We start from the raw sequence: 22,592 nt of genomic DNA on the forward strand, positions 1-22,592 counted from the left end.
AATGTGTAACTAATCAATACAGCAAACAAAAATACAGGAGGTGTAATTAGAATATAACCTTTATTTGTGGCCCACCAGCCCTTCAAAATTTATTTAAAGTGAAGTATTTTGCTATCCCTAGATGGAAAGATAAATATCTTATGTTTTTTTTATTCTTAGTTTTAAAATGTCTGTTAATTTAAAAAGTTATATATTTTAATTTAGGTTGTACCAAATGAAATTGCTGTATTTTTACGTTGGAAAAAAAAAGATCAAATAGCAATACTTTCATATGGTTCTGTCTAAATTAAAACCAACAAGGCGAAACATTAAAGTGCATTTGTAGTTAAATCTTCTCTCCTACTTCTACTAAGGGCTTACACGAGGTAAGAAGCCCGTAGTTGAGAAAGATGCATGACTGGCTTTTGTTTGTTTTCCTACTTGTTTTCACTTAAAGTGCTAACTGTGATTTCTGACCTTCCAGGGACAGAGGTAGGGAAGATAAATAAGGATAGGGAAATTATTACTGCATTGGTATTATCCTAAGATGAATCAGGTCCTAAAAGGTATGTACAACTTTTTCAAGGGTTCTTTGGAGAACTCCCTTCACTGAGATGTCTCACCTACACCCTTGCCCTGAGTGAATGCATTCCACTGCCTCAGTCCCTAAGAATTACAGTGATCTTCTGCGTTCTCTGCAGAGGCAGCCACTCACTTCCAGTAATCCCTAAGGACAGGCTCTGACATGACCTCACGCTGGCTCTTGCTTTTGAGTACCCATGCCAATCCTGGGAAAACACATGCATTCTAACAATCTCTGGGGATGCAGGCTGACTCCAGTGCAGTGACCTCTGCTCCGACTTCCCTGTCAGCAGCTAGACGTAACAGCTGCTGTCATGCTCTGACAATTCAGACAGGAGTTAGGCATTAGTCAATCAACTATGTGTCCCAACTCCAGTATACACATACCAAGATGTATATGACTCCACTGAAGCCTTTCTGAGTAGGCTCTTTCTACAGAGAAATCCTCTCTACAAATCTAATCAACTACATTCGTAGTCTTTTAGAAATTTGGTATGGATGAGGAGTCTAAAAGTTCTCTGTCCGGCTCTTAGCTTTCTATCTTTTGCACCCTACTCTGGGTAATCTTTCTCACAATTCATTCTTATATCTCTTCCTTTCAGAAACGGAGATAGAGAGAATACATAAAGGGGAGAATAAATTCTAGAAGCTAATTCTGCCAATCATAGGGTGGAATTGAATGCTTTCATTAAAAGAAACAAATAAAACTAAATACAAACAAACAAAAAAATCAAATTGATTTAAATTACATTAGCAACCAATCAAGAAAAAGAATTGTCAAGCAAACAAACTGTTTTTGGAAAGAATTACTGTAAGACTACATGAAAGATAAGCACGCTTTTCAGCACATATTTTCTTTGAAGAGGAAATGTCTTTCCTAATTTTCTATGACAGGATTTCTTTTCTGAATCCACCTAAAGATAATCAAACTTTAAAAAGAGTTTACATGCATTATACTTAAAACCCTATTAAATGTGATTTAGCAAAAGCAATGGCTTGGTAAATATGTCCTTTCCAATCTCTTTATTTTAGAGAATTATTTATGAATTTAGTCACTGATAAAACATGAGCCAAAATAGAAAAAAAAGATTAGAAAAGACTGAACACTAGAGAATAAAGTATAAAGTAATATACTTAAAATAATTTTAAAATACCAGTTATAGAAAAAAGACTCATTAAATGTTCAATAATCAGAGAAAAATACAAAACTGGACTCATTATGATACAAACATTTACTCAACAAGTGCTCATTAAGGGCTTACTATGCTACAGTAAACCACTGGGCTGGCCACTGACGAAGATAAGAAGATGATGCAGCCTTTGCTCTTGAGGTGCCTATTATCTACAGTATGCAGCAAACACAGATAGACAGACAGACGCACACACGCACACTAATGTAATAATTATGCCTTAGTCCAGTGTTTCTCAAACTTTAATCTGTTTAAGAATCATATGGGGCCAGGCACAGTGGCTCAAGCCTGTAATCCCAGCACCTTGGGAGGCCGAGGCACGCGGATCATCTGTGGTCGGGAGTTCAAGACCAGCCTGGCCAACATGGCAAAACCATGTCTCTACTAAAAAATACAAAAATTATTTGGGCATGGTAGCACATGCCTGTAATCCCAGCTACTCGGAAGGCTGAGGCACGAGAATTGCTTGAACCCGGAAGGTGGAGGCTGCAGTGAGCCAAGATCGCACCAATGCACTCCAGCCTGGGTGGCAAGAGTGGAACTCCTTGTCAAACAAACAAACAAACAAAAAAGAATCATATGGGTTGCTTGTATATAATGCAGGCCCTATAGCCCCCACCCTCAGAGATTCTGATTTTGAAAATTTGGGGTATAGTTCAAGCATCCCAGTGATTTGGAAGCAGAAATTCCATGAGCCATAATTGGAGAAACATTGCATTAGACAGAAGCACCATTAAGGCAGCAGCCTTGTCTGTCATCTTCCCCACTATTACCCAAGCTATAGCATAGAGCTTGGAACATAGTAAGCCCTTAGTACATACATCTGAATAAATGAATGAATGTATATGGTTAAGCTCCACAATCAATGATGAAAGCAAGATGTGACATAAAAATTCAGAAATATAATGAGCTTCTCCCTTTAAAGATCAGGTTCCCTTGGACGAAGTCAGAAGATACCGTAAATGACACTGTGCAGAGTGCTTCATTCAGAAATATTCTTCTCTGTGGATTGAGGTCCTGGATCTTGGTAAATGGAACTGAACTCTTCTGCCTCAGGGTAAGTTCATTTTCCTCCCATTCACTGGTAGCATCTGGACCCCAAGGGCCTTCCTGCATTTGTCTGAATAGAGCCATTGTTCCCTCCAGAAAACACATATAACTTTATGTTGCCCACCCTGGCAGGCTAGAATTCCCTGGTGGACAGGCAGAACGGTCCTCTTTTAGGACTCACAACACAGAAACGTAGATTAATTATAGTTCTAACTGAAAAACACAGAAACGTAGATTAATTATAGTTCTAACTGAAAATCATCAAAATTGCAGGAGAATAGGTTGAGCATATAAGCGATTGACTGTTATTTATTTCTTTACAAAATGGAGTCACTGGCATGGATCTTCACAGAAGCTGTGATTATTATTCTAAAAGAGCCGTATGGATTTTCTTTCTAAAGTTGTGGACCAACTTCAAACATGTCACAGCTGCACTGATTTTCACAAATAGCTACAAAGAAATTAATTTTTTAGAGTAATATACATAAGTGAATTTAAAGGTAAAATAAAATATTTAGATGGCTGTATAATAAATTTTAAAAAATATTTCAAGAATGTTATTAGCTTTGGAAGGAAAAAATTAGATAAGAAGATCAAATGGGATGGACAAAACAAGAAGAAGGAGAGAAAGCACATCATGGGCAAAAGTGGAGAAAGCGGGAACACAAGCCATTTCATTTAAGGTATGTTAGTGCAGGCAGTGAGGCATTGCCAAGCCTAGCACGGTTTCAGCCAAGAAGCTGCCTGAGGAAGCATGAGGACAGTCATCCTCATGAAATGGAAAGGGATTGAAATCTACTATTTAGGGGCATTAGATGGTACCGGCTCTGAAGCTTCTCTAGAAGTAGAGCCCTCAGAAAGAAAAACAACAACAACAACAAACTGGGCTACAGTTAGAGAGCTGTGTGTGTTCTGATCTGCCATCAGCAAGCAGAAAGACCTTAAACAAGTCAGCCTCTCGTGTCTCCTTCATAAATTGAGGTTTGGGACCAAATGACCTTTAAGATTCTTTCCAGCTTTAATCTTATGACTCTATGCTATCTTATTGGCCAAAGAGAGAAGGGATAGGGGAAGCGAGGAAAGGAGGAAGGAAGAGTGGTCCTCAGAAGGGAAAAAAGGAGGTACATGCAGAACAGGTGCCAGAAGGAAGAGCAAGTCGCATCCTGGGGCGGGTCTGTTGAGATGCAGGCTGCCCTGTACCCCGAAGCAAGAAGGGATAAAAAGGTCCCCTACCGTCCACTAGTAATTTCACTTGAGAAGGTCAATTGCAAATAAGTCACTCCCGGGGAAAATTACATTTTGTGATACGTAAAAGCCCATTTCATTTTTAATGATTTTACACTGATTTCAATCAGTTCTCTATTGTCCAGTAGGATATATATAACCTTACCCTTCCATTCGCTCTCTACAGAGACCTATTCGGCCTTGGAATGCAGCAATACATTTCACTTTGAGGTTTGAGTTCAACTTTGAAATTTTCAACCACCATCCTTTTAGAAAATTGTATACACATAGATATTAAAATATTAAGAGACATAAATATACACAGACACACGAAGACACATGTATGTATATATATGTGCATGTATTATGTTCCAAATTTAATGTAGGTGTGGCAAACATTAACGCAGTCAGACCGCTTTTTCACTGCCTCAGAAACTTCTCCCAAAGTAAAGCCCTCAGAAAAAAAAAAAAAAAAAAAAAAAGGAAGATCACTGTACTGATTGCAGTACTATAATCTTAAAGTCTCCTATGCTCTCCACAGCCTCCAAACCATACAACAACCTTTTAGGCTCTGATTCTAGAACTAATTCCTGACCTGAGGCATTGACTTCATTTTAACATTTTATTTCCCTGTTATCCATTATGTCTGCTCTGTATTTTAATATATATGCCCATATAAGTTTAATAAACATTAAATCAGTCAAATGTATTTAATTAAATGTAATTAAATTAAACTCAGTATCTAAAGTGGAAAAGCTGTGTGAGAAGTTCCACTTCATTTAGTGGCAATAAAGGAGATGTGTTTAGAAATGGATATTAATTGGGGGGATAAACAAACAACTATTTGATTTTATGCAGAGATAGCCAGGGGCATTTGCTTTTAACTTAGGGAAAAGAACTTATTAACAGAGAGAACATCAGGCTTTAAGTAGTATCCTCTGGTCAGTTACTAACTTATTTATATAATATGAGAAAAGAGATTATAATGTAATGGGTTCTTTGGGATGTCAGATTGGTTTCTACAAACTGTGACACCTGGCTCTGATATTACCAAAAGTGGCTATATCCATTTTAAGTAAGAATTAAATTATGAGTTTATAGAAATCTATAGGAGTTATTTTTCAAGTGCATTAAAAATGGCAGCTTTCATAATATTTTCTGTTTAGAAAATAACACAGCTTAGATTGGGCACAGTGGCTCACACCTGTAATACCAATGCTTTGAGAGGCAGAGACAGGTGGATCAACCAGAGGCTAGGAGTTTGAGACCAGCCTGGCCAACATGATGAAACCCCATCTCTATTACAAATTTATTTATTTATTTATTTATTTATTTATTTATTTATTTATTTTTTGAGACGGAGTCTCGCTCTGTCGCCCAGGCTGGAGTGCAGTGGCGCGATCTCGGCTCACTGCAAGCTCTGCCTCCTGGGTTCACGCCATTCTCCTGCCTCAGCCTCTCCGAGTAGCTGGGACTACAGGCGCCCGCCACCACGCCTGGCTAATTTTTTTTTTGTATTTTTAGTAGAGAAGGGGTTTCACAGTGGTCGCGATCTCCTGACCTCGTGATCCGCCCGCCTCGGCCTCCCAAAGTACTGGGATTACAAGCGTGAGCCACCGCGCCCGGCTACAAATTTAAAAAATGAGCCAGGTGTGGTGGCACATGCCTGTAATTCCAGCTTCTTGAGAGGCTGAGAAATATGAATTGCTTGAGCCTGGGAGATGAAGGTTGCAGTGAGCAGAGACTGCACCACTGCACTCCAGCCTGGGCAACAGAGTGAGACTCTGTCTAAAAAAAAAAAAGGAAAAAAGAAAAAAATACAGCTTAAACTAATGTCCTTTTTATCAGAAATAAGAACAGGACAATGGATATAAAATTCATTCTCAACTTTAGTTTTATTGATTAATTTGCTTTCAGAATATTTGGTTTTATTAAAAATTTGTGCATTTTTATCTCTAGAACAACAGAAATCAAAACACAAAGTCACATACCTGTGTCTGTTTAGGACCAATATCCATTCTTTCAAGAAGGTCATTTAAAAAAGCTGTAACACTGTCCCATGGGTAAATACTGTTGGAACCATCCAGCACTATGACTATGTCCAGTTGAGTGCTGCATTCTGCAATAAAAGGAGTCAACTGTGCAAATTTGGAATCTATTTTTTTCAGAGGCATATGAAGTGCTTTCATGGCTGAAAGAAGTTCACTTTAAAAGATGAACTGATGTTCTCCAAAGTAGATACATTGCTTTAGCAATAAAAAATAGTTTTAGAAAAAGTAAAGGTGATAAAAATATTCATTGCTTTCAATAACAATTGGTGTGGGGTAAAATTCATACCTACTGAATTTTACTTACTATTGTATGAGAGTTATCTTTGCAAATTTTCTCAATATGAATTTTATATAACAGTTTTTATAAAACAGTTTTTGCGCATATCTCAAATGAAGTTACTTCTTTCTTCAAAGAGGCTCATTCTTTAAATATAAGCAGCATGACAGCTTTATCTATGATGTTTAAAAATGACTTTGTAAAGTTATTTACACTAATATCAATTCCAAAAATAGCAGTCAGATTTTGTTATATACTGGCAAAGCAAGCATTTACCTAAATTGGTAATGCTGGTAGCTAAGAAAATACTTTAAGCTTTTTGGTATGCTCCTTTGTATACATATGTCTCATTCATTGCATAGGCTTTTCAAACATGCAAAACATTGCATAAAATCTGTACCTCGTACGGGGGCAATGGAATTCACGACTTGAAATGTGGGGCTGACGTCAGAACAGATTCCAGTTGTGTAATGCAAATGTCCACATCTATAGGCATATAAGGGCCCACATGCCTTTAAAAAATTGTTTTAAAATTAGAAATCATTAGACTGAAAATTATATAACAGATCTTACAAAGACTTAAAATGATAGCATATCTGTTGTCAATAAATATCATTCTCTCCATTCTTACCAGAAATCCTCCGTTTGGGTTGGTGACTAAAGTTGATCCAAATGTCATGTTCTCCTTTACTTCTGTGACATTGGGAATTGATGTATTAACTAAAAATAGAACGAAATTTTGTGAGGGAGAAAAAGTTTCACAAAGTGAAATTTTAAGCATTCCTCATCAAGACATTTTATTTGTTTTGCTCATATCATAGCACATTCTTCTTTTGGTTCAACTAATTAGCCTTCCAAGTCTTCTTAAGGAATATAATGAACAAGCTAAGGCTGAAGAGTTGGCTCATGTCCCAGAAACTATTTCAGATAGTTTTGCTGAACTGTGAAAGAACGCAGAACTAGCAGGGCAATGAGAATGAGGGATTGCTTTTTGCACGTTCTTGCTAATTAAAACAAAGTTTTTAATCTCATAATACTGTAGATATAATGTAATCTTGTAACTTTGTTATAAATGACCAGTGATGAAACATGATTTTTGGCAAGAAAAGGGGAAATGGGGAGAAGATCAGAAAAGAAAACTCAAACACCAGTTTTTTGACCATGACTTCCAAAATCATGAGGACATCCTTTGGGTGACAAAGGAAACTAGAGGAATATTAGAGCAGTGTCCAGAAAGTTTTGATAAAGGAAACACAGTAAAGAGACTACATTTGACATTCTGAAGGGAATGTTGGGTCCTGAAGCATGAAGCATGCCACCTGACAATATTGGCAAGAAGTTCCACTTTCTCACACTAAAAAGAAAAAGAAAAAAAGACTGAACAGGAAAAACAAAAACTTTTAAATCTGCTTAGTAGAGTGGAATATTAGAAAGAGGCAAAACTCAGGTTGAGAAAGATTTGTCTCACCGTTTGTTCCAGAAGTTGTTTTCACGTTAAGACTGTATGTGGATTTAAAGTGCGAATGGAAGCAGAGATTCTGGAATGGTCAGTTGGACTTCCTGATCTGAGCAATGGCCTTTGTCCAAGAGTTTAGTCTGGTTTGCTTTGAAAGCACCTAGAGCTGGGCGATTGTATGCATTGATCTCGTATAATCTGGATAAGAGTTTTATATACAAAGCCTGACCCAGGAAAAGCATTCCTGGGACAATTAGGGACTACAGTGGAAACTTCCCTACTATACTTGATGTGGCTAAAATCTCTAGCCTAATTTTAAAACTATTCCAATTTCCAGTAAGGGAGGAGTAACTCCTATCAAAACAGCTCCTCTTCAAATCACAACTATAAATTCTAGGAAGAATTAAAAAAATATACATGAAACAATCACCTGAAGGCACTAGAAAGGTGGCAGAAAATGGAGGGGAATACATACTTGGAAGAAGATACTGGCACTAAATGAGTTTCATGTTTTTATGTTTTGTTTTGTTTTTGTCCCCAACCCCTAATCCACCCCCAACCTAGGAAAGGCCCTAGTCAGTGGCTAAAACTCAAATAGAACTCCTAGTCTTACCGTATTGAATAAAAAGAGAACAGAGATTAGGGGCAATGGCAGCAGCTGCAAAGTGAGGAGGAGAGTAGTATATTTTAGAAAAAGAGCCACAAAACAACAGTTCTATAATATGCGTATATATTTTATCCAAATAACTAGATGACTTGAATAGTAAATGTGCAGAGTATATTTCAAATAGTCCAGCTGAAATAAAACCTGAATAAAGATTTTAACTACTTGTCATTGCAAGAAAGTCAATGCTTGGAAATTGAGTTGAGCCAAGTAAATTTCCTGCTAATAAAAAAAGTTAAGACTATTCACAGGCATATAACAGACTCTAGAATCTCCACACCTGTAATTCAAAAATATAATCCAGGTTATGATCCAAAATTACTACCCACAAGACAAGACAGGAAAATGTGACGCAACCTCAAGGAAAGGTAATAAATGGAAAGTGATGTTGAGATATTCCAGATGTTGGAATTATCAGGCAAGGGTATTAAAGCAGCTATTATAAGTATGCTTATGCATGTAAGGAAAAAAAGTTCATAATAACAAACAAATAGAAAATTCAAAAAAAAGGAGAGCTGAAAAATACAATATGCGAAATAAACTTGTGGGGCTATAAATCATTTCCATAGTATGTAATATTGTATAGAACATTGACAAGGTTCTAATTTCTAGATAATTTTAATAGGAATTTTCCAGTCACGTTCCAACTATTTCTGTCAAATACACCTATTTCAATATAAATTTATCTTGTGTGATTCTATTTTTAAAATTAAATTTATCTGTTACAATTCCCTTGATTCTATTTCCTCTTGAAAACCAGGCACTAAGTTAAATTTTGTGGAGGGAATGTGGTGGGCAGGTTTATTTGGAGAAGTTCTTTCACATTACCACTGAATTAGAAAGAATTCTGAAAAATGCAGGGAGTTAAAAGTTATAAAATTAGTAAGATATTCTAATTTATGTATGCTCTTTGATGACTTTCTAAAGCAAATTAAGGACAGAGGGAATCAAAATGGCATTCTATGTGAATCTGGAAGATAAATGATTATAGAAAAATGATTATAGATTATAAATGATTATATGAAAAATGATTATAGATTACTTCTAATACTTTCTTGAGTTGATTAAAATCTGTTTTCTTTTCTTTTTTTTTTTTTTTTGAGATGGAGTTTTGCTCTTGTTCCTCAGGCTGGAGTGCAATGGCACAATGTTGCCTCACAACCTCCGCCTCCTGGGTTCAAGAGGTTCTCCTGCCTCAGCCTCCTAAGTAGCTGGGATTACAGGCATGTGCCACTACACCCAGCTAATTTTGTATTTTTAGTAGAGGCAGGGTTTCTTCATGTTGGTCAGGCTGGTCTTGAACTCCCGACCTCAGGGGATCCATCTGCCTCAGCCTCCCAAAGTGCTGGGATTACAGATGTGAGACACTGCGCCCAGCCCAAAATCTGTTTTCAGTGAGAATACTGGGCATAATTTAAGACCTGATTTTTTTTTTTTTTTTTTGAGACAGGGTCTCACTCTGTCACCCAGGCTGGAGTGCAGTGGCATAATTACCATTCACTGCAGTCTCAAACTCCTGGGCTCAAGCGATCCTCACACCTCATCCTCTTGAGTAGCTGGGACTACAGTAGTACACCACCCCATCCAGCTATTTTTTTGTGTATTTTGTAGAGATGAGGTTTCGTCAGGTTGCCCAGGCTGGTCTCAAACTCCTGGGCTCAAACGATATGCCTGTCTTGACCCCTTAAAGTGTTGGGATTACAGGCGTGACTCACCACACCTGGCCTAAAAGCAGATTTTTTTATTTTACATACCTGGTAGATCCAACTTTATGCAAGGTAATGATTCACCTCTCCCAACTGGACACTTATAGACATCTCCAGTTCTGTTTTCAGGTTGGCCAACTAAAGGAGAACCAATAAGCACCCTGGAAGTTAAATAAATCAATAAACATTTTTGAACATTGAGAAACAGTTTATATGAGTTGTTTTACGACTGATTTTAAGATAATTGACAGTAACACTCATAATCAGATAATAATCATGCTATTAGTAATTTAATGTTATGTAAACTAAGCAGAGAGCCTACCTCTTGCATGTTGATGTGGATTAAAAAGTATATATACACACACACACATACATATACAATATACATATATGTATATACATGTGTGTATATACATATATGTGCGTATATACATGTATATGTGTGTATATGTAGGAGAGATATTTCAGAGATTTTGCTTTATTATTTTATTTATCATATTTTTTATTGGGGTACTGAAATAATCAATAATTATTGGCTAAGTTTGCTACTGTATTAACTTATAAAACACACATGGAAGTATAAGTGACCTTTTCTGATGATGAACTGATAATTTTATAGAGAAGTCAGGAAATATAAATATTGGATCATTATAAGATTTAATATTAGCATGTGCTAGTTTATAAGTGCTTAGGAAATAAGGATAGTTTATGAGATCCAGGTTAAAATCACTTACTTTCCTTTTAGACAGAATTATAAAACCATTCTAACAGTAATTAATGGAAAAAACATATAATCACAACTGATTTTAGTTCCAACAAGTCTTTTAAGTCTCCCACGATCTCTTCAGGAATCGGATAACTTAAGTAAATAGTAAGATACTTGGGTGGATCCACAGCTGCTGATTTATTGCTTTTATCCAAAAACTCTGGCTGCAAGTAATCAAAGGACTGTAATTACATACTATAAGATTTTGTACTTGGGATTGTATGAGATTACAACTTTATTTATTATTTTATTTTATTATTATTATTATTTTTTGAGTCGGAGTCTCGCTCTGTTGCCAGGCCGGAGTGCAGTGGCACGACCTTTGCCCACTGCAACCTCCGCCTCCTGGGTTCAAGCGATTCTCCTGCCTCAGCCCCCCAAGTAGCTGGGACTACAGGTGCACCCCACCACGCCCAGCTAATTTTTGTATTTTTAGTAAAGACAGGGTTTCACCATGTTGGCCAGGATAGTCACAGTCTCTTGACCACGTGATCCGCCCACCTTGGCCTCCCAAAGTGCTGGGCTTACAGGCATAAGCCACTGCGCCCGGCCAGATGACAACTTTGTTAATGAATTTAGTGAAGATATAGAAAGTATAAATGTAGTTATCAATCAGCACCATAAGACAGAGCAAGAAAAAAATACTTATCAAGTATATCAATATACAGATTTAGGAATTCAGATGAATCTCAACATTCTGGAACAATAAACATAAATGAACTAAAGTTTACTTAGAACCTACATAAATAACTTTGCTCAACTGCATACTATTATTTATATCAGTGCAGGATGTGGGAGCCCTCACTTAATGGGAATTCATGTGAAAAAGGCATGGGGGATTTAGATGACAGCACATAAACATGAGCAACAGCCTATTTTAGTGCCAAAAATGCTAATGTGACTTTAGTCTGCAGTGCTGGAAATAGATGCCCTGGTCAAGCAGTGATAGTCCTCCTGTGTTCTGTGCTGGTCAGGCCATGTCTGAAATATCTAAATTAAGAGGGACATACGCACAATGGAATGTATTTAGGAGACTATGACTCAGATAGTTTGGAGTCTGGTAAATTTGTCAGACAAAAGATGCTGGGAAAGTTGGGGATGTTCGGCATGGAGAAAGAATGTCTGCAGGAGAACTGAGAAGTTGCATTGAAGTACAACTTGATTAGGCATACATTTTGAAAATTTAAATATTTGAAAGTCTGTCATATTGAAAAGAAACGGGATTTATTTTGTGTAGGCCCTATAGGCATGCTAGTATTAATGAAAATAAATTTTATAAAGCAATTGTAAATATTAAGCTATTGAGACTCTGAAACATAGTTTTAATATAATGCCTTTGGAAAGCAATTTCTGATTTGTATAAAGAACTACAAAAATGTTCAAATCCTTTAATACATAATTTTTACTTCCGGGAATCTATCCTAAATAAAATGACCTAAAGTAAGAGGGAAAAGCTTAATGCACAAAGGTAATGCTCATAGTGTTATATATAATTATGAAAGAGTAAAAGAAATATGGTAAATAAAAACTAATTATTTCAGGATCATTCTATAGCATATTGTACATTCATTGTATGGTAGGATGAAAAATTATTTATGATCGAACTCAAAGTGAAAATTTATTTAATTTAGTGAAAATCTGTGCCCTAATTTAACATGAAAGATACCAAATTAATATGTCCATTATACTACCACTAATAATAACAGCTAGGCTTTATTGAATTTATACCATGTGCTAGGCCCTGTTCTAAGTGCTTTCTGTGTATTAAATAATTTAATCTTCTCCATGAAATATAGCATGAACTTTGGTGCCAGCCGATATGAGTTCAAATTATGGCTTTACCATTTACTTAGCTATATGATTTAGGACAAGTCAATTACCCTGTGATTTAGTTTTTTTATCTATAAAATGGAGATCCATTTCAGAGGATCATCAAAAAAATAAATAAGTTAATGTATATAAAATGCTTAGAACAGTGTTTGGCTTATAGTATGTGCTATCTAAATGTTAGTTCTTATTATTATTAGGTATTTATTTCAGATGATTAAACAACTAACATCAACGTTAAAAGATTAATCAGGAATACATCAAGAATATAACAAATTATATTAATGAGGTTATGATTATTTTTTCCTAATATTTTCAGTTGTAAAATATGTAATGGAATAAATTGGCATTACAGTTAAAAACAGTTTAGAGGAAAAAATGAGCCTACAATTTTAGAAAGTATTTAATTGAGGCTGGAGTAATTAATGTTTATTAACAGTATTTTACATGTTGGGCATTTATGCCAGGTCCTGAGGATATAAAATGATATAAAAGTGAATAAAACACAATTTTTAGTTTGCTTATAACCAAGAGAGAGAAGCACAACTATACATGTACTATTGCAATATTGAATAGGTCTGAACTTGATGCAACTTCAGCAAAGTCTTAGAAGTAAGAAGAATACCACTCCTTTGATAAATGCCAAGTAGCTCAGTATAACTGCAGTAGAAGTTGAGGCCGGGCGCGGTGGCTCACGCTTGTAATCCCAGCACTTTGGGAGGCCGAGGCGGGCGGATCACGAGGTCAGGAGATCGAGACCACGGTGAAACCCCGTCTCTACTAAAAAAACTACAAAAAAATTAGCCGGGCGTGTTGGCGGGCGCCTGTAGTCCCAGCTACTCGGAGAGGCTGAGGCAGGAGAATGGCGTGAACCCGGGAGGCAGAGCTTGCAGTGAGCCGAGATTGCGCCACTGCACTCCAGCCTGGGCGACAGCGAGACTCCATCTCAAAAAAAAAAAAAAAAAAAAAAAAAAAAAAAAAAAAAAAGAAGTTGAGGCTAGAGAGGCAAAAAGAGTCCAGATCATTAATGTTCTCATAGTCAGCTTTAAGAACTTTAGCTTTATTCTACGTAGGGGGAAGTTGGGAACCACTGAAGCCATTAAAGAGGGGTGTAACGTGATCAACTTTTTTATTTACAAAGCTTATTTGCTTGAAGTGTCATGAGTAAATTGAAGAGGAACAAAATTAGACTCAAATGACAAGATACAAATTCCTAAAGTAGTCCAGATGAGGATTTGGATTCAGGAAGTACAGAGGATGGAAGGACTAACTCTATAAATATTTAGGATATAAGCTGTCTTAGTTTGGGTTTCTCCAAAAGTAGATCCAAGACAAAAACTTTGGTACAGGTAAGTTTCTTGGAGGCATTTCTAAGTATGCGTAAGTGTAGAGATGGGGAAAAGAAGAGGGGAAAGGAAGAAAGGCCAAGAAAGGATGCACTGATAATGAGTTACTTCTGTAGGCAAGTGGGCTCATTCTTCCTGGGGAACATCTCAGAAACCATGTGGAACATGTATGAGCATGATATGAGCATGGTTGAGGCCCTAAAAGTAAATATTACCACCTCAAAATACAGTGAGAAGAGCACTAAATGTTGACATCTGAAGGTGAAGTAACACTTAAGTGTAAGTGGTAAATATTACCACCTCAAAATATAGTGAGAAGAGCACTACATGTTGACATCTGAAGGTGAAATAACACTTAAGGTTTCAATGAACAAAGGAAGAAAACTAGGTAAGGGTAATCAGAAAGGGAGCAAGAATCAGAAAACAGCAGTGTCACAGAAACCAAAGAAGGAAACAATATAAAGAATAGGAGGCAAGAATGAGAGGTACTGGCCTCATAAAATTTATAGATTCAATGCCATCCCCATCAAGCTACCAATGACTTTCTTCACAGAATTGGAAAAAACTACTTTAAAGTTCGTATGGAACCAAAAAAGAGCCCACATCACCAAGTCAATCCTAAGCCAAAAGAACAAAGCTGGAGGCATCACACTACCTGACTTCAAACTATACTACAAGGCTACAGTAACCAAAACAGCATGGTACTGGTACCACAACAGAGACATAGATCAACGGAACAGCACAGAGCCCTCAGAAATAATGTAGCATATCTACAACTATCTGATCTTTGACAAACCTGACAAAAACAAGCAATGGGGAAAGGATTCCCTATTTAATAAATGGTGCTGGGAAAACTGGCTAGCCATATGTAGAAAGCTGAAACTGGATCCCTTCCTTGCACCTTATACAAAAATTAATTCAAGATGGATAAAAGACTTAAATGTTAGACCTAAAACCATAAAAACCCTAGAAGAAAACCTAGGCAATACCATTCAGGACATAGGCATGGGCAAGGACTTCATGTCTAAAACACCAAAAGCAATGGCAACAAAAGCCAAAATTGACAAATGGGATCTAATTAAACGAAACAGCTTCTGCACAGCAAAAGAAACTACCATCAGAGTGAACAGGCAACCTATAAATTGGGAGAAAATTTTTGCAACCTACTCATCTGACAAAGGGCTAATATCCAGAATCTACAATGAACTCAAACAAATTTACAAGAAAAAAAACAAACGACCCCATCAAAAAGTGGGCAAAGGACATGATCAGACACTTCTCAAAAGAAGACATTGATGCAGCCAAAAGACACATGAAAAAATGCTCATCATCACTGGCCATTAGAGAAATGCAAATCAAAACCATAATAAGATACCATCTCACACCAGTTAGAATGGCCATCATTAAAAAGTCAGGAAACAACAGGTGCCGGAGAGGAAGTGGAGAAATAGAAACACTTTTACACTGTTGGTGGGACTGTAAACTAGTTTAACCGTTGTAGAAGTCAGTGTGGCGATTCCTCAGGGATCTAGAACTAGAAATACCATTTGACCCAGCCATCCCATTACTGGGTATATACTCAAAGGACTATAAATCATGCTGCTATAAAGACACATGCACACGTATGTTTATTGTGGGACTATTCACAATAGCAAAGACTTGGAACCAACCCAAATGTCCAACAACGATAGACTGGATTAAGAAAATGTGGTACATATACACCATGGAATACTATGCAGCCATAAAAATTGATGAGTTCATGTCCTTTGTAGGGACATGGATGAAACTGGAAACCATCATTCTCAGTAAACTATCACAAGGACAAAAAACCAAACACCGCATGTTCTCACTCATAGGTGGGAATTGAACAATGAGAACACATGGACACAGGAAGGGGAACATCACACTCTGGGGACTGTTGTGGGGTGGGGCGGGGGGGAGGGACAGCATTAGGAGATATACCTAATGCTAAATGATGAGTTAATGGGTGCAGCACACCAACACGGCACATGGATACATATGTAACAAACCTGCACATTGTGCACGTGTACCCTAAAACTTAAAGTATAATAATAATAATAACAATAATAAAAGAATGAGAGGTACATGTTTGGTTTGTGGCAGATTCCATTTCAAGTAACTTGGCTAAAAATGAGGGAGATGTGTAGTGTTAATGAATGTGGCTTTTTTCTTTTTCAGGGCAATGACAAACCATTAAGGGCTTGAGGTGTGTCCAAATTTATCATGGAGGCAATCTGCATATGGCTAAGTGATGGCAAGAAAGAAACAGTAACAAGAGAAACCCTGATTTCACAGGAGAGGGAGTAGAATCTCTGAGCAGGTAGATAGGGTGGATCCAGAAGGAGAGGTTTGCCTTAAAAATGAGGAAGGGTGACCATTCCCTAGGCAGCACTCTGAGCAGCCCAGTATTGAGCAGTTTGCAAGGGTGGTCGATGGTTTGGAATTTTGCACACTTTTGCAACTTGCTTTGACTTTTATTATTTCATGAGGTAGAATCTGTTTTTCCACCCATTGAATCTAGGATTTGTTTTGATAAATAGAATGCAGCACAAATGATACTATGACTTCTAAGACTAGGCCTTAAAAGGCCTTTACAGATTCCATTTTACCTGTTTTTGAAATCTGAGAACATCATGTGAAGAAGCCCAGTGTTGCTTAACAGAGGATAAGAGGCCACGTGGAACAGAATCGGTGCTTTAGCTGACAGCATGAACTTCCAGACATGGGAGGAAAGCCAGCTTGGACACTCCACTCCAGTTGAGGGACCAGATGATGAGCCCAGGCAATAGGGGAATACCCATTCAATCCTCAAGAAATTATAGACCATTGCTGCCTTAAGTCACTAAGTATTGGAATGATTTATTATGCAGCAATAGTTAACTGAAGCAGGAAGTGAGGATTAAATTTTGACCTAGTAGCTTCTCTCTCTCTCTCTCTGTCTCTCTCTCTCTTTTTCTTCTTTGGAAAATAATAGCTGCAGTCATCTAGTGAGATTTATGGAGGAGGTAGAGGGGTGGTGGGCTTGTAGAGAGCGATGAAGATTTAAACCGATAAGGCACACGTAGATCTGTCAGGCAGCTCCTCTGGTCAAGATGAGGTGGGTTGCCTCTGGCCAGGGATGTTTCGGAAGGTGTTTTTATAGTGGATGGGAGTTAGGCCCTCAAAGTCCTTTCCAATTCTAAGATTCTATCATCTAAACAGAACAAATATAAGTTTGTAGAGAAGAACTGACTCACTAGTTGGAAAACATGTAATATCAAGTGGGGAAAATCTAGGATAACTGATGAAAAGTGAGTCTTGTACAGCATGCTACTAGGAGAGCTATTGTGAATTGTAAGGCAGAAGGAAAGGGAGATATGGATAGCCCAGGGAAAAGTGTGGAGACAGGAGAATGAAGATTGAAAATGGAAGATAATGAGAAATTATGGGTGGCTAGAACTCAGGATAAAGCTTGCTTATACACAGAAACAGGGAGCTTGAGATTTGGCAAGCATTTGGCTTTGAAGGAAAAGGTCTGGAGTTTATGTTTGATCTCTAAGGCAAGAGAAAGCACTTAGGGTATGGTGATAATTGGAAACTGACCTGATACAGCAATCTCAACCACGGCCTATTGCATATTCTGAGATAAGTGAAGACTGCGGAGTGAGGACTTAGAAAGTGGTAGAGTAGAGGAGCCCAGGATTGAGACAGGGAGTTTGGGAGTTGGGACCAATAGTAAAGACCAGGTTAGCAGATCACAGGACTGCTAATTTTCTGTATTTTCCTAGTATCTGTTTTCTCTGAAAACAAACATGAAACTTTTAATAACAAGCTTGAAAGTATGTGTATCTTACCACTTTAATCCTAAGTAAGCCTCACTTTTCTCTAGCTGCATCAAAATAACAAGATCCTAGAAAAGTATGGCACAGGGTTTATAGAATTTCCGGAATCTCCAGCATTTTCAATCCACTCTCTTGCTCAGTTTTTTCTCACAACACTGATCCTATTCTGGCATTTGATGTAACCTACCTGTTTATTAACTTCATTATTTAATTTTTGCACTCTATTCCCCAGTAGAATATAAGCCGAACAACCGTAGGGATTTGTTTTTCTATTTTGTTCACAAACACATCCTTAGTGCCCATACTAGTACCAAGCACGAAATAGGCATTCAATAAATATTTATTGAATGAACGAATTAACGACTGTGTCAAGTACTTAAAAATCTGAATAAGGCAGACCTGGGAATTTACACTTATGTGACCAGTCAAGAGGTCTGGATTGTAAAATCTTTTTTTTCCATTTTAGAGAATATATATTCTGCTTAAGTGGGATGCTATACATGCCTTTGAGTGACACCAGACGCATTTCTCCAGGTCAAACAGCTAGAGAATCCTTGTTGCTAAAGGGAGAGAATTGGCTGAAAAGTCAGAAGGCTGGTCTTCCATATCCTGACCCTGTGACATACTTGCTATATTAAACCTTTGGACATTGTCTCAGTTTCCTGTCTAGAAAATACAGATGATAACAATGATATCCGCCCAAACCCACAGGGTCAGTGTGAAGGCCCAGGCACATTGTTTTATAAACTATGAGAATCATTATTCTAAAATTTAATGCAAGTGAGTTTTAACTTATTACATTTTATTCCTATTAGATCTTGCTTTTTATATGGCATTTTTGCAATGACCTGTATGCAGACTGAGAGGATCAAAACATGTTCTGGATATCATTACTGATTTCTGGAGAAATATCTGATCAACTCAAGGATCATCAAAGTGACAGAAACACATTTCTCCATGAATAAGCTACAATTATAATAATATTTACTAAGCAGAAATATTTGCTATTCACAATAGTCATCTTGTTGTTATGCCCATTATTATATTTATTTGAAGAGTAGCTGGTGTCTGATGTCTCTGTTTCATATTTATGTTTTCTTCCCTGCAAAAGATAGTTTCTTCAGGAGTGTCTTATATTTACATCATTTCATTAACACCCTTTTCACCTAAGTCTGCCTTGATGTCTAATACATAGTTCAAGCCACAGTTACTCTCAGAATGCCAAGCAAATTCTGCTCACCAATTTCTTTAATAAATGGAATAAGCATTTTATCATCTCAGAGAATGAAACTTACACGGTGATCCATTAACTGCAGTGATTTGCTCATAAAAGGTGGAGGGGTGGAAATGAGGGGAGCCAAAGAAATGACAAGTTTGGCAATGAGGAAATTTCAACTTCAAAAGCATTAGAAGCAATGTAAAATAAGCATATTAAAATCTGTAACAGAAAATTGTGTAAACCCTTAAAATGTCTCTCCTCCCCAGTCTGGAATAGCTCCACATTAGCAGGGATTCTTTTTTCTTTTACAACACAGGCATATTGGAAATAGGGTATCAATCACATGAGCCCATTGGTACCCTGACCTAGCATAAAGCAGGATCCTCTAGGGAAAAGGCATGAGGTCAAGATAATTGATAAACATTGGGTTAAAGTTTGGCAAGGGTGGATCCTGAAAATCTACTTTGAGATCAGACAGGTCCAGTTAAGTTACTGAAGCCCCCAAGAAAGCTTGCTTGAAGGGCAGTTAAAAGGGTAGGCACACATGCTGGAAGGAATGAAGCAAAGCAGCAACAGATTAGAGTGGAAAGCCCCAAACAGACATCTCATATTTTCCCATTCAGCTGAGACCTGGCCATGCTGATGTTTACCACCAAATCTGGAGATCTGGAAGGCTTGTGCTGTGCTGAGCATGTTTGAATTTCTTTTCCTCAAAGCAAAATTATGAAGGCGATTATGTTCTTTCTGAATTCTTCTGAACCACATTGCAATTACTTGGATGCTCCAGCTCATGCTAAACATAATGAACAACGGCTGATCTTAATCAGATGTATGATGTGTTCTGCTACTGAGAAAGCATGTGGCTTCTGAGCCAAAGATATAAATTACACTTCACAGCAAACTTCTGAACAGTAAAGAGGATATAAGTCTACCTTTTTTGTTAACTTATACTTCTTTCGAACGAATTAAAGCTATGTTTTTCAAATACACAGACTATACTTGTCATGGGCCAACAAGTGCTCCTTCTATAGGCGTACTATAGTCACGATGTAAGATGGGTCAGGATGATTTTTTTTAATATGAGGTTATGAAATTCAAAAGCGTATGTTTATTGCGGCACTATTCACAATAGCAAAGAGTTGGAACCAACCCAAATGTCCAACAACGATAGACTGGATTAAGAAAATGTGGCACATATACACCCTGGAATACTATGCAGCCATAAAAAATGGTGAGTTCATGTCCTTTGTAGGGACATGGATGAAGCTGGAAACCATCATTGTCAGTAAACTATCACAAGGACAAAAAACCAAACACCGCATGTTCTCACTCATAGGTGGGAATTGAACAATGAGAACTCATGGACACAGGAAGGGGAACATCACACTCCAGGGGACTGTTGTGGGGTGGGGGGAGGGGGGAGGGACAGCATTAGGAGATATACCTAATGCTAAATGACGAGTTAATGGGTGCAGCAAAACAACATGGCACCTGGATACATATGTAACAAATCTGCACATTGTACACATGTACCCTAAAACCTAAAGTATAATAATAAAAAAAAATAGAAAAAAAAAGAAATTCGAAAGCATGAGCAGTAAATATGACTTATGAAGATGCCTACCTCTAGAGATAATTAAATAACAAAATCCATGTTCCTCCAAATATGTCAATTATTCTGTAGTGCATTTCTTGAAGTAAGTCTGCAATCTATCTGTTTTTATAGACACTTACAGAACATCCAAACATGTTCCTACAGTTTATTTTGCACTACCAGATCCCAGATCTCTTTAGAACAATATGCTGCTACCATGCTATCCTTAAAAGTTTGGAAATTTAGGTATTTGTAATTTGCTACTTTTAAATTCAATTGCCCACATCTTTTTGGTTGCTCTGATTTTTCACAACTTTTCCATAAAATCATTGTAAATAATAAATGTCAACGTGAGATTTAAGTTTCTGATATCATCTACATTCAAATGCTTACAAACTTACACACATATTAATATGTAAAGTCTGGTACCTACCACAAAGATAGTTTTTAACAACATTTACTTTTAAATATAGTTCTAATGAAGAAAAAGGCACAAGACTGAGTGTAGAGATGAAATCTATTACAGCTCTGGTCCTAAGTAGTTGCATTTCCCTAGGAGAGGCACATTTAACTTTATTTTTTATGCAGCTTTTTTTAAAATTGATGATAACAGAGAGTTAAACTAGATTTAGTTGTTCAGCCAACAAATAATGATTGAGTTCATATTATGTATAAGGCCTCATGCTAGATGTGGGGTAGTGCCCAGGGTTGCAAGTGGGCTGCAAAATCAGTCTTTGTTTTCTAGGCATTTCCACTAACACATTAACTTCTCCCTCTTACCTGCATTCCGGTTTGAGGTTTCCAACTACCTAGAAATCAACTTGAACTGGAGCTATTTAAAAACAGACTTACCCACTTCCTGATAAGTGAATTTCACTTTCTCTGTCAATGACAACCCATTTCCCAATGAGCCAGTACAGAAATTTTGGAATGTATCTGACCTCTCCTACACCTTCATTGACTATTTCCAGACTTCCACCAAGATTTACTGATTCATTTTGATTTGTGTTGAATACACCTTTCTTTTTTCTTCCAGTTGCCCCTAATACAGCCTGAAGGCTCATCCCTTAAGTACCATATTATAGTTCTTGATTCTATATATTTCCTAGTTTTCAGGAACTCCATTCTCCAATCCAATTTATATGTAACTTCCCAAATGAAGTTTCATAAAATGACAACGTATGATGGCTTCTCAATGTCCTCATCTTAGTTCCAAGCTCCTGTGTTTGTCTTTCAAGATCTGCCATCATCCTTTTCTCATTTTCATCCCAATATGAGACCTGTTTACTTACCAACACACTCACCTCACTTATTCTCAAGTCTGGGCCCTTGCTCTTGTGGCTTCCCAAGCTTGGAGTGACATTTTTCTTCACATATTGAAAGTTAAGTCATCTTTCAAGACTTAGGTCAAGAACCAAGAATCATCTCCTCCTGTTTTGAATTCCCACTGAATTTATAGTCTATTCTGCACGGTTGTTGGCACTATTCTCTATTCCTAAACATTTGATGTATGTCCTTGACTAGGTTAAAGCTTTTATATTTGTTTTATGTATAAACATTTCCCATGGAATTTAGCATAATGCCAGGCACATAAAATGTATTACATAAATACGTGTTGATTGACTGACCCACATTTATGCTCTGGCTAAATAAAAAAAAACCTAACCCACCAACAAATATTTTCAGAGACAATTCAACTCAGTTTCATGGGTAAACCAAGATATAAGGCATAGTCCCCGATCTCTTATTAACATTACCTCACAAATGTATGTAGAATTGTGATGTTCAGTCCAGTGTGGATTCATTCAGACAGACCATT

The 22,592-nt window shown here is 37.2% G+C and overlaps 1 protein-coding gene across 1 annotated transcript in view; it reads right to left on the reverse strand.

Annotated features, from left to right (window-relative positions):
- The window catches only part of ITGA1 (integrin subunit alpha 1), a 170,887-nt gene that overhangs the window by 84,345 nt on the left and 63,950 nt on the right, over positions 1-22,592 (reverse strand). Inside the window, exons 3-6 of the mRNA XM_055252682.2 lie at positions 10,228-10,340; positions 6,985-7,073; positions 6,754-6,865; positions 6,017-6,144 (exon numbers count right to left, since the gene is read on the reverse strand). Of these exons, the coding sequence (XP_055108657.2) occupies positions 6,017-6,144; positions 6,754-6,865; positions 6,985-7,073; positions 10,228-10,340 (442 nt within the window). The remainder of the gene's footprint in view (positions 1-6,016; positions 6,145-6,753; positions 6,866-6,984; positions 7,074-10,227; positions 10,341-22,592) is intronic.

This window comes from Symphalangus syndactylus, chromosome 18 (genome assembly GCF_028878055.3).
Source record: "Symphalangus syndactylus isolate Jambi chromosome 18, NHGRI_mSymSyn1-v2.1_pri, whole genome shotgun sequence".
NCBI classification, from domain to species: domain Eukaryota; kingdom Metazoa; phylum Chordata; class Mammalia; order Primates; family Hylobatidae; genus Symphalangus; species Symphalangus syndactylus.